This window comes from Notechis scutatus, chromosome 6 (assembly GCF_049901735.1).
Source record: "Notechis scutatus isolate UNSWTSFEM ecotype Mainland chromosome 6, rNotScu1.2, whole genome shotgun sequence".
In the NCBI taxonomy this organism is placed as follows: Eukaryota; Metazoa; Chordata; class Lepidosauria; order Squamata; family Elapidae; genus Notechis; species Notechis scutatus.
The window spans coordinates 11,971,833-11,985,135 of NC_142014.1; the positions used below are offsets into that span (position 1 = coordinate 11,971,833).

The window sequence follows — 13,303 nt, forward strand, 5'->3', positions numbered from 1 at the left end:
GTCACTCTATATGACAAAAGGTATTGTTCCAATTGTTTATGTTGATATCCAGGTTAGCAGTTGTCATATAAGAACAGAGGACAGAAGAGACTTGAAATAATTCCTACTTTAAAATATTTAAAGTATTTAATAATGATTGCTCCCCCCCCCATTTTTTTTATTTCAATTTACATATAACAATACATTAACAGTGTGGCATCAATATATCATACATCTCTCATTGCATATATTCATATTAATTCATAATTCTTCAATATTTATTTTCAACCTTACTCTCTCCAAATGCCTACCACCATATCAATTAAACATACCTAGTAATTCCATTATTCAATTTTCTCCCTGTTTTTATTTTATTTTTTAAATTTAAAAAAACTCATTTGGCAAGCAGTATGGTTCCAGGTTTCACATCTCAATACAAACATGACCATAGTTACCTATTCATTTTATTTGTTTAATTTCATATTGCATCATCCTTGACATTATTAAATATTAAATAAATAAATAAATAAATAAATATTAAATATTATGTTCATTTATTCAATTCCAAATCCTATTATACCTCCTTCCCTTTTTCTTAGTGTATTCTCATATCTTATTTTACAATGTTATCTAAAATTCTCATCTCCTTTCTATTGTCATTTCTCATATTATTATTTTTCCTGTCACATTTGTCATTTTATCAATCCTCATCTATAAATATAATTGTCCCCTCTAGTTAGTAATTTGAGCTAACCGCCTTCATTCTTCCTTAATATCAATAATAAGGATTGCTTTTGAAATAGATTTTAATTGCAGACTTTATTTATATTGGGGGAAATGCATTATAAATAAAACATATATTGATTTCCTACTGTAATTTATATATATAAAAGCGAAATACCACTCATGCATCATCACAAAATCTCCACCACTGTAAAGCCCACAAACTTGAAATTTGGCACGTATGTTCCTCTTGGCTTCTAGGTGCTCACTAAGAAAGGATTTTTCAAAATGACCATCAGAGCATTCGTATTTCCTATATTATTATTAACAGGCTCTGATGCTAAGGAGTTCTATTACTCCTCCCCACCTGAAAAGAAATCTGTTCCAAATGCAAAACATAAGCAGAGGAGTTTCAGTTTCAGCTTTAGTTTCACAGCACCAAGCAGCTTTAGTATAGAACAGTTGAGGTAAGCCACGCCCAGGCTCCTTGCTGTCTCCTTGTTCACACAGCAAATATTCTTTCAGTTTCCAAACAGCCCTCAACTCTCTCACACACTGACAGGACGCTAGCCAGATGAATACTGATGGATGCTGGTAGGCAGAGGCACAGTTTTTTCCCCTTATTTTCCTCCCCAAAGCCCGATCACATAGTTTCGTAGTGAAGCACGGGTATGGAGCTAGTAAAAAATAATTCCAGGACGGAGTTTACAGAACAACACAACAGCACATTTGCTAAGAGGTATAGTTGAATATAGTTTACTAGCTGAGTCTTTGGGGCACAATGGCTCAGCAGTTAAAGAGGCTGTAAGGTTGACAGCACAGGTTTGAGACCTGGGCTCTGCATAACAGGGTGAACTCCCATTACTTACCCCAATTCCTGCCCACCTAGCAGTTTGAAAGCATGCAAATGAAAGTAGATTAATAGGCAGCACTTTGGCGGGAAGGTAACAGCATTCCATGCACATGTGATATATAGCCATGCTGGCCATATTACCATGAAAATTGTGTTTGGACAATGCTGGCTCCCTTGGCCAAGAAATGGAGACGAGCACCCTGCCTCAGAGTCAAACATGACTAACAGAGAAACTTTAGCTTTATAGTTGAGATGGTGCACAATGCAAAGTTTTCCATTATATTCTGAACATCAGGAAGAAGTTTAAGAGAATATCTAATTTCTATGTCTTCCTTCCAGATGACACCCACACACACACACACACACTGTCACTACCAGCATTGGTACCAGTAGATAAAACATCGAAGAAGGATATTTAGAATGAAACCTTGCAAAACCTTGCAAGTTTTTACAATGGTCTTAGCTGGATGGTAAATAGGAACAAATGGATCCCTCATACCAAGGAATGTGAACCTGTTAAGACTTGAGAATCACTCATCACCCAGACATCTGAAACTATTGGGCTACAAAGCAGAGGCTGTCTGCAGTGGACAAGTCTAAAACCAAATATGTTCTTGCAAGTATCCCATCCATTAGCTGCTTAAGGTTTGTCTTCCAGATGACAGGTAAGGCGTAAAAATGAACTTGGGAGGCTGGCTGCACAAAACACCTCTCTGAAAATGGCTGTCTCTTATAAAAGTAGAGAATTTCTTACCTATCTGTTGACCACAGCAGCATAGGAACATGATCCAAGGATAGAGTATCTTTGCCCAGGACAAGAAATACATAGAGTAGCTGTCCCCATGAAACAGCACTACATCTTGCCATGGTCTTTTCAAGGTTTGTATGGTAAGGAAACCAAACTTGATTCGAAAGGAAAATAAACGATGGGAACTAATTATATTGGTATGTGTTGTGAAGCTTCTGGCTTTGGCTAGTTTTTATTTATGATGGCTGGAGTAGGTCTGTTTTATGACAACAGGAAAAAGAATCCACACCCAGAGTGCAAACTGTGACATAGCTTTGAAGATAAGACTTTCCATTAGCACTTCTGATTTAAGACCAGATAAATTGTGTTCACCTAGCAAGAGAATTATCTGACACCCATATACTACAAGATGTCTTCCTTTTGTTCTTATGGTGTAACTATATCCATATATATTACAGTGCAATTGCTGTTCCTGAAGATACCCATCAATGAATGGAGCCTGGTATCTACTGTGTTTATATACAATTTGTATATTATTACACCATACTATAATAACAGAAGAGATGGAATGTCAGATATATAGTTGGTGGAAGTGGTGGCAGGTCATGGTGCCAGATTAGGTTACTTCTTTAAAAAAATCCAATAATTGTGCCCACAGTGCCACAAATGAGTAAGAATTCAATTTTTAAGAAGGAAGTAGGAGATTCATAGCATCATAGATATGCAATAGAAGATAGCTATTAAAATATCAAACATGTTCTCGCATTTTCCTGCACAAAATCAATTTTCCATTTAATTTGTCAGGAAAATGCTGAACTACCTATCCTTCTTTAGAAATGAATCTCCATCCTCTCTGGGCAAAAGAGTTTTATGTCTAGACTTTCCCTTTTGCTTTGTTCCCAAATAGTATCAATAGCTTGGAAGCATTGAAAGAGTATGGTATTAATCATAACTCCATGCACAAGCACTGAGAAAAGAACTCAAACCAAAAAAAGGAGAAATTGAAAAAGAAGTTCTAGAAAGTAATATAAAGAGAATTATGCTCCCTATTTTAATATTTCAATATAGAAAACTATAGGGAAGCAAAACAGTCTGAGAAATTCTGGAATATAGAGAACACTATTAGAGCAAAGCACTGGCATAAATGTTGGTATAGTCGAGAGATAGATTAGTGGATTCTTAATTGTTTCTTGTTTAATTTCCCATAAATTAATTGCTTAAAACAATATTTCCCAATTATGATGTTCTCTATTCATGAATGTTAATTTTCGGCTATCATAATCCACAGCTATGAGGATTTATATTTAAAAGGATGATTTACAGCCATTGTAGCATATTAAAAATAAGCAAAAAATGATTGTGGCAACTTTGCAACTGGTGAGCATTGCATTCACTGGAACGTTATGGAGGGGGGAGAGAAGAGGTCAAAATGGTAGCACAGACAAAAGGTTATGGACTTAAACCATGGAGTTATAGCCATCAACTCAATCTTTTTCAACCCTCCGTTGATGCTCCTTGTTTATCAAATACACAAAACATTTTCCAGAAATATACACCTGTTTTTGTGTGTGTGCAGATATGGAGAATGAAATCAGAGTGAAATAAAACGCAGAAGATACTATAGTAAATGCTGCTTTCACACTTGCAAACATAGGTCATATAAGACAGACAGTGCCATATAACATTTCTAGCCTGATTTTAAAAAACTTATTATTTCAATAAAATCTGTCCTCATAGTTCTTCTGTTCCATTTCATATGATAGAAGATCCCAGCAGGCTACCTCTTCTACTAAAATTCTGTCTTGCTAACTCACCCAAAGTACTATTTACTGGCCATAAAGAGAGTATAGCAAGAGCAATAGCACTTATATACCACTTCACGGTGCTTTACAGCCCTCTCTAAGTGGTTTACAGAGTCAGCATATTGCCCCCAACAATCTGGGTCATCCTTTTACCGACCTTGGAAGGATGGAAGGCTGAATCAACCTTGAGCTGCTCAGAATTGAACTTCTGGAGCAGTGAGCAGCGAGTTTAGCCTTGCAGTACTGCATTCTAACCACTGCACCACAGATAAAACACCACATGTTTTTCCCAACTCAGAAGAGATTGTCAAGCATTTGAGGTTATCCTCTGTAAACTAAAATCACCACAAGGTTTATTCACTTTTATTACTGCAAAGGTGATTGGATATTCTCTATCCAACCAAAATCAATCATTTTTTTAAAAAAATTACATTTGCCTTATTTCTACTGTTAATTGAATGACTTATGAATCCTTCACTTAGTACTTATCATTATTGGTGCCTAGGCTCGGCTCAGCTGAGGAAGTTTGAAGTTGATTTCTAGCTTGAATTGGATACTGTGAATTGCAGTGATGTACGTGTGATTACCATGTATATAATCTGTTGTGATTATGTAGGGAACATATTGTAAAATAATGTTTGGAATGAATGTTAAGTAGGAAATGAATTACAAGCACATGCAATCCATCCTTAAATGGGCCATCCCATTTTCACTTGGTCTTTCACCTAGGAATGACACTAAAAGATAAAGACAAGATAAAGAGTTTAGCTCACTTCCTGATATCCACAAGAATATAAGAGAATACGTGTAGCTCAGGGTTGAAATGAGGGGGCACTTGAAATTTCCTAGTTATTTTTATGCGGAAGTTTCATTATCCAAAATAGGTGAACATCATCAATGCTAGTAAGGACTATCAAACCCCACTCCTTACTGGCACGGATGTTACCTAGTTTGGGTAATGAAATGTCTGCATAAAAAATAACTAAGGAGAGTTGGAAGGGACCTTGGAGGTCATCTCATCCAATCCCCTGCTCATATAAAAGCAACAAGTCCGATCATGTACCTGATATAAAATTGGTTTACCATTCTTCTCCTACTTCCCCCTCCTCCTCCTCAGCTCCTCAGTCTGCAATTACTGATATTATCCACTGCAAGTATTAATCAGGTCTACTCTGTTTAGCTTTTTGAGACGATAGGTGGGGCAGCCTGCTGTGGTGGAGGCTCAGAATTAATTGCCAGAATTTTGCTTTTCCAGAGTTTGCAAACTTAATCACAACTTTCAGAAATGAAGTGCATTAGATGAAAAAGGAAATTATTTTGCAGATACTTTTTTTTGGATACTGACATATTCTCCAGCTGTGTTTACATTCCTAATGTAAATTATTTTGTCTGCAAATGCTTGTTGACATCAAATCCATATGATACAATGACAAAATTATTCTAAATTTGGATAACAAAGGTGTTGCTGTAAAAATTGGTTGTTTATGGATATTTTTTACTTTTTTAAAAGATGTATAATATAAAATATAGCTGGCATATTAAAAGACCAGATTTCATCACAACAGTAAATAGATTCTGAAATACTTTTAAGTGATTACATTTGTGTTTAGATTTCAATTTTCATAGTTCTAAAATGAAAATCTAAATAATGCAGAACATTTGTACTTAACCAATTATTTCCTTTATAGCCATATTTGATAAATGAAAGTCCTAATTAAGCAGATGCTACGCTGTACATTATGCTAAGAAGTGAATGCAAAACACAGTAAGCATTTGTTTTGAGGTTTTTGTGCTTAAGCATCCAGGTTTATTCTGAATATTTGGCAATTAAAATGCTGCCAAATTGTTTCTCAGCTAACTGTATTTTTTTCAGAGTCAGAAACACCCATGCTAAGTCCAATATAATGGATAAAATGATGCATTCAAGTGGTGATATTAGAACAGAGTCACGTCTCCATTTATATAGTATACCTGGCAAGTTCAATAGGAATGCCATAAAAGCAGTTATTTGGTTTTGAGAAAGTTATGTGTGTATTAGGCAAAATTCATTCATATTCCTATTGAAAACATTGCTGGTTTGACATTGCAAATATATAGCAGTTCTTCCAAGTCTCATTATGAATGAGGCAAGGAGAACCTGATCCTGTGTATGATTGTTCATTTAACTGTAAATGAATTATAATGCTCATTTTAACCTACATTGAAAGAAAGAAAAGAAAGAAAAATGATAAAAGACAAACCTGGTAACATCCTCAAGAGAATCCAGTAAATCATGTAAAGAATATTTTGGCAATATATACTTTATATATTGCCAAAATATAGTTCTCCCTTCACTCTGGTCAATATGTAAGTTGTATTTCAAAACTTTACATTGTTGACATGTAAATACTTCACTTAAAGTGCTCTTTACAGTGATTTTTCTGTTACATCTTACAAAAAGCAAAAGGCTGTTTCTTAAATATTCCAGGCTAAACCCAATAATTTCTTTTCCTAGGAAAATCTTTAAAAGTTTAGTTAATTCAAGAAAAAGATAAACACAACATGCAATTATAGCAAACTTATTAGTCCAATGAATGTCATGAATAATTTGTGGTATTTTTATTAGTTTTCTATGGAAACAATTTTTGTTTTGCTTTCTTACACAAAAGGTCTTTATTATTATTGTTTATTATAAAATGGTTAGTGGACATATAGTAATGGCAAATGTTTGGGTCTGCTGGATGAAGATGTCAGTATAAAGTAACACAGACTTTTGTGTGTAACCCAAACATCAGCAGAATACCACATACACAAAAAGGCCCTTTCGTTGTGTATTTTCTAAATCAGGAATTTTATTCCTCTGAATTTGTCACACAAGAATTGTTCCCAAGGAGCAGAAAAATGTAGTGTGCAAAGGCAGCCAACCAACATTTGGCAAAGTTCTTGTTCTATAATTTAAAATTTTGATACATATTAAGTAGATATCACAGAAACAGGAAAAGACAATTAAGTTGCCCTGATGTTAGGTTGTGGTTGTTAACTTGCCCTCATGTATATTTCCCAAATGGGCCTAAACGAGAGGAAGGCAAGATAATACTTATGACACCAATGTGTTTGGATGCATCACTTAGCAGTCAGCAGGGTGCCTACCTCCTGATTATAATTGTTTACAGGTTCTTTTAATTAAATAGAAAGCTGGCACATTGCAAAACAAAGTAATTGCCTCTACTTTAATATGATTTACAGGAATGACTCTGGATTCACATAGTGGGGAGAAATGGATTATTTGTGCCAGTCTTTTGTTTGCAAGTCTGCTGGACTGTCCAGGGGGAAAAAGGGGGGGAAAGAGAAAAAAAAAGCATTTTGAGGGAAAAGTGTGGGAAGGAATTTTACCACATTGCCTTCTGATGACAAAGTGTTTTATTGTTGACCCATCAAGAGAGTCACTTTGTGAGAACATTGATCAACATGGTTTGAAATGATGGTCTATCCCTGACTAAATTGTTAATAATTTATTTATTTATTTTATTTATTTGATTTGTCAATTGTTTACAAGATAATAAGTACAAGTGTATACATAGTTGTGAATATATGAAATGGGTACATATAAGAAAAATAATAGAATAAGAGAAACAATAGGACAGGGACGGTAGGCACGTTGGTGCGCTTATGCACGCCCCCTACAGACCTCTTAGGAAAGGGGTGAGGTCAATAGTAGACAGTCTAAGGTTAAAGTTTTTGGGGTTTGGGGAAGAGACTACAGAGTCGGGTAGAGTATTCCAGACATTGACCACTCTATTGCTGAAGTCGTATTTCCTGCAATCAAGTTTGGTGTGGTTTACTTTGAGTTTGTATCTGTTGTGTGCTCTTGTGTTGTTATGGTTAAAGCTGAAGTATTCATTGACAGGTAGGACATTGCAATGTATGATTTTATATACCATGCTTAAGTCTGACCGAAGACGGCGTAATTCAAGGTTTTCTAGTTTTAGAATTTCGAGTCTGGTGGCATAAGGTATTCTACAACGAGTAGAAGAGTGGAGAACTCTTCTTGTGAAATACTTCTGGACTTTCTCAATTGTGTTAATATCACATACGTAATAAGGATTCCAGACTGATGAACTGTATTCGAGTATTGGTCTAGCAAATGTTTTGTATGCTCTGGTTAGTAGTGAGATATTACCAGAGAAAAAGCAACGTAGGATTAGGTTAACAACTCTTAATGCCTTTTTGGCTATGTAGTTGCAGTGGGCTCTAGCACTTAGATCATTAGAGGTGAGTATTCCCAGGTCCTTTACAGAGCTTGGGTCATCAACAAGATCTTGACTATTCAGCTTGTATTTTATTTTCTGATTTTTTTTACCAATATGTAAGACAGAGCATTTATTTGTTGAGATTTGAAGTTGCCATATGTTAGACCATTCAGATACATAGTCTAGGTCTTTTTGTAGGGTAGTAGTATTGTCTGTGGTATTGAACAGCTTTACATCATCAGCGAAGAGAACGCAATTGCTCTTGATATGATCACAAAGGTCGTTTATGTAGATTATGAAGAGAGTTGGTCCTAGAACACTGCCTTGGGGAACACCACTATTGACAGGTACTGGATTTGATAGGGCGTTCCCAATTTTGACCATTTGTTGTCTGTTTGACAGGAATGCTTCTATCCAGTTATTCAGTTGTCCAGAGATACCATAAGATTTTATTTTTAGGAGTAGTTTGTCGTGTACCACTGAATCAAAGGCTTTACAGAAGTCTATGTAGATTGCGTCTATTGCTTTGCCCTGGTCGATGAATGATGAATCCTTATTGGTATCATTAATATAAACACCTCTGAGGGAAACTTTAAAGGCAGGTTGTACTTGGCAAAACATTAGCTTTCAAGGAAAAACACATCAAATAGTTTGCTGGATATAGGCAATGTTTGTGCACTTTTCTAAAATAGCAGTGATCTTTTCCTGCAATGAAATTTGGAAAATATTTTCCAAATAAATCATGGTGCCCAATATCTGAACACAATTTTATGATACTTTATGCAATTGCTGGTAATATTTATGAAGCTTATACAACTGAATAGATTTGATTCCTCCTTGCAATTGTCCACATTCTACTCTGATGCTTCCAGCAATTAAAAATTATCTATTATGTAATATGTATAAATTGGGCTAGCGAAGAACCAGGGTATTAGTCTATGTTCATATTAGTATATAAACATTATGAAAACCACACAAAATAATTATAAATCTTTTAGATGTCTTTAACATGACTTCTATTTGCATTTACTCTCTAAGATGTTGATGATTAGTATAGAGAGAATAAAGGTCAGAAAAAATGAATAACCTCTGACATCCTTTTTCATTGTGGCCTCAATAAATTATATTATACCTAATCTGCTGTGATACAATAAAGAGATAGTGTTGGCCATAAGAAAGAAAGAAAGAAAGAAAGAAAGAAAGAAAGAAAGAAAGAAAGAAAGAAAGAAAGAAAGAAATATATATATATATATATATATATATATATATATATATATATATATATATATATATATATGTGTGTGTGTGTGTGTGTGTGTGTGTGTGTGTGTGTGTGTGTATACACACACACATACATACATATATACACATACACATACACATACACACACACACACACACACACATATATATATATATATATATATATATATATATATATATATATATATATATATATATATATATATATATATATACACACACACACACACACACACATATATATAAAATTACTCCATTTTATTTTGTATCAAAGTAGCATCTCTTTAAGAAAGGTAAGGTCTTTAATATGTAACAAATTTCATGCAGGCATTCTTGAAAACAAAACAGCTTCTCTCTATTTCAAAATTGTATTTTAAAATTGTTACTTAAGACTTGGCTAGGGTGTCAAAATATTATTTCTTTAAAAAGGAAAAATGACTAAAGGGGAGCAAACAATATATTCTTCTAAAAGCTTATTGTATACCAAAAAGGTATATGTGAAAGAGGCAAGTGCAGTATAACAATAATGAATTGGAAATTAAGGTCTAAGTTGAATTTTGGCAATGCAATTTAAAGAAAAATCCAAGACATGCAAGCAAGCATTCTTTAAGCTCATGATCAGGCCAATTTTCCAAGCAATGTTCTCTTCTTTCAAGAGAACTGTTCTAAATTTCCCTTTAATGTTACTTTGATGAAGCAGTTGTTACAGACTTTGTTACTAAAAGATCTTCTGTGTTAGTTTGCTTGTCATTTTTATGAAGAACAGCTGCCAGCCCTGGGAACTGAGAGAAATAGTTCCTTGCAAGCATTTGTTTGTGCCTTACTCTGTGAATGAACACCTTTTCATAAGCCTGAAAGAAAGCAAAAAAATAGAAAATGTTTTGATTGGTTATATATTGGCATATAGCAGGTCCTTAAATTATGAATGGTATTAATTTTTAAATTAAAAAAAAACTAATAATCATTCTGTGTTTTAAAAAAGATAACCCTTAGAGGTTGATTAGCTCAGAGATGCAATGCCATTTACAGAGAACTACGGTAGATGTTAACAAACAGGTACAAGTTATTAGGATGTGGATTAATTCTTGCTCAGTTTTTAAAAACGATTCATTTGGAATCCCAAAGTTGGTTTTCAAAAGGCAACTGGATTTTCTTGGTTGTTGTTGTTTTTTTTTTTTTGAAAACATTTCACTTCTCAACTAAGAAGCTTCAAACAGTTTCTCCTTAGTCATTTCATCAATGGATTACTACTGTATATAGTACTTTGCATTGGGCCGCCTTGAAGACAACTCAGAACATACAGCTAGTCCTGGATGCGGCAGGCAGGCTGTGATGGGCATGTTTTTTTATGCCCTTAAGTTATGACCTCACAGTTTTGGGAACTGGTCTGGTTACTAGTTGGCTTTAGTGTATGAATCAATATGCTGTTTTTCCTCTACAAAGCCCTTCGTAATATAGAACCTTGTTATTTGTGGGGTTTACATGACTTTGGTTGTTTCTGGACAGCGAGACTAGGCAGAGTAGCTGCCGTTTGGGTCCCATCAATTAAACATGTCATTTAGCAGGACTCTGCAGGTATGCCTTCTCTATCACAGCGTCTGCCCTCTGAAATAATATTCCCAGAAATTCAGATGGCTTCCATCCTGATGATGTTTAGGAGGCTATTAAAGGTCTGGCTATTCTGCCAGGCCTGGGGGATGTGAGTGTTAGTTTAGTCCAGGGGTGGGATTCAAAATTTTTAACAACCGGTTCTGTGGGTGTGGCTTAGGTGGTGGGCATGGCTTGGTGGTCATGTGACTGGGTGGACATGGCTTGGTGGTCATGTGACTGGGTGGGCATGGCTTGGTGGTCATGCGACTGGCTGGGTGTGGCCAACTCAGTATCACTCACATCGAGGCACACATCTCCTCATCTGGCCTCTCATGACTGTGGGGATGCTACAACAGTGTAAGAGTGAAAAATGGTCATAAGTCACTTTTTTCAGTGCCATTGTAACTGGTCATTCCACACAAGCAAAGCACCAGCAAAGGAGGGGACAAAAACTCCAGAGATGTTCCTGAGACAGGAAGTCTAGTCCTGCCAAGAATGTAATAAGGGTTAACGGAGAGGCAGTTTCTGTAAGCCACACCAGAATGTTTCCTTCCTGCCTTCCTTACAGGATTAGGCCAGTAATTTCTTCTAACAACTGGTTCTCCGAACTGCTTAGAATGTTAACAACCGGTTCTAGCGAATAGGTGCGAACTGGTAGAATCCCACCCCTGGTTTAGTCCCTGTTGGTAAAGTTATTTTTCCTTTGTTTATAAGTCTGTCTTCAGACTAATCATAGCTTCTTCTCCAATCCTTTTTTGCAGTGTTCTCATTTTTTAATTGCAAGCCACCCAGAGTTGTTGCAAGTCTGGGAGCTATTAAATTATACTAATAAAAAAAACCAACCAATTTATTTATTTTCCCATTTTTGCTCCTTAATACAAAGCAACGAGCATGCAAAACACTAAAAAGCTCTCATAAACAACATGATATAAATGTATATACACATACAGAGGCTTCAACAGGTAGTCCTTGATTTACAACCACTTGTTTACTGACTATTCAAAGTTAGCATGGCACTGAAAAAACTTAGAACCGCTCCTTGCACTTAGGATCATTGCAGCATACCCACCACGATCACATGAACAAACCAGCATTTGTATTTACAATGGTTATAGCATCCTGGGGTCATGTGATCAGTATCTGCGACCTTTCCAGCTAGCTTTTCACAGGCAAAGTCAATTGGGGAAGCCAGATTTGCTTAATGACCACATGATTCACTGAACTGCAATATTCGCTGAAGAACCATGGCAAAAAGGTCATGAAATGGGGCACAACTCACCCCAACATTGGAAATTCTGGTCCCAATTGGGGGTCTTAAGTCAAGGACTACCTGTATACATACATTCCATTCTGGAATACCTGTCAAACCATCTGCATAACGAAACACAAATTCTGTGCTACGGTATCTCTTGTGTTCCTGTGTGCCTTTTTAAAATTGAATCTGAAGGATTTAAATCATGCCATCCCTTATGGGATTTGTCCTCCTTTACTGGATTGCATTTATTTATTAATATACATATTTAATGTGTGTGGGGTGACCCATTTAAATTTGTACCTTCTCAAGATCACTTAGTTTAAGATGAGCTTCAGCTTCATCCTCTTTGAGGAGAACAGTGTTCCAGGGAGACCATTCTTGCCATTTATTCCACCTAACCATGACCAAATCATACAGATCATCCCAAGCACTAAGAGCTGACTGAGAACCCCAGAAATGTTGAACCATGTAGTGCAGGTCTTGCAGCTGCAATATAAAAACAAGAGGGGAAAAAAGAAATAAGAAAAGTTAATGTAAAAACTTACCACGTATATAAAGTTGTTGCTTTGAATGACTATTATTGCATGCCGCACGTAGTCACTACGTTTTAATTACAGATTGAAACGCTCTCAAGGAAACTATTTCTCTCCTCTCTTTCTTTCTGCAATGGCTGTGATAGCACACAGTCAGTTTATTTATTCCAAAAGACACATTGCCTCAAATACAAGTTTTTAGAAGTTTATGGTAAGGTTTTTACGCAGATGGCTATTTCTGTTTCCTGTCTTGGCAGCTTGCATGTTTATCAACTTGCTGTTAGAACATTTTCTTGCTGCTAGCCACTTCCCAAATCCATGCTGTTAG

The 13,303-nt window shown here is 35.7% G+C and overlaps 2 protein-coding genes across 4 annotated transcripts in view; both read right to left on the reverse strand.

The window, feature by feature from the left end:
• LOC113413001 (V-type proton ATPase subunit S1-like) overlaps positions 1-2,422 on the reverse strand; it is a 62,766-nt gene extending 60,344 nt beyond the window's left edge. The window contains exon 1 of the mRNA XM_087969390.1: positions 2,310-2,422. Within this exon, the coding sequence (XP_087825516.1) occupies positions 2,310-2,422 (113 nt within the window). The remainder of the gene's footprint in view (positions 1-2,309) is intronic.
• Positions 2,423-9,840: 7,418 nt separating this feature from the next.
• IQUB (IQ motif and ubiquitin domain containing) overlaps positions 9,841-13,303 on the reverse strand; it is a 41,246-nt gene continuing 37,783 nt past the window's right edge. For all 3 annotated transcript variants that reach the window (XM_087969378.1, XM_087969379.1, XM_087969380.1), the window contains 2 exons: positions 12,743-12,928; positions 9,841-10,448 (listed from right to left, as the gene is read on the reverse strand). In XM_087969378.1, coding sequence (XP_087825504.1) covers positions 10,281-10,448; positions 12,743-12,928 — 354 coding nt within the window. In that variant the 3' untranslated portion in view covers positions 9,841-10,280. The remainder of the gene's footprint in view (positions 10,449-12,742; positions 12,929-13,303) is intronic.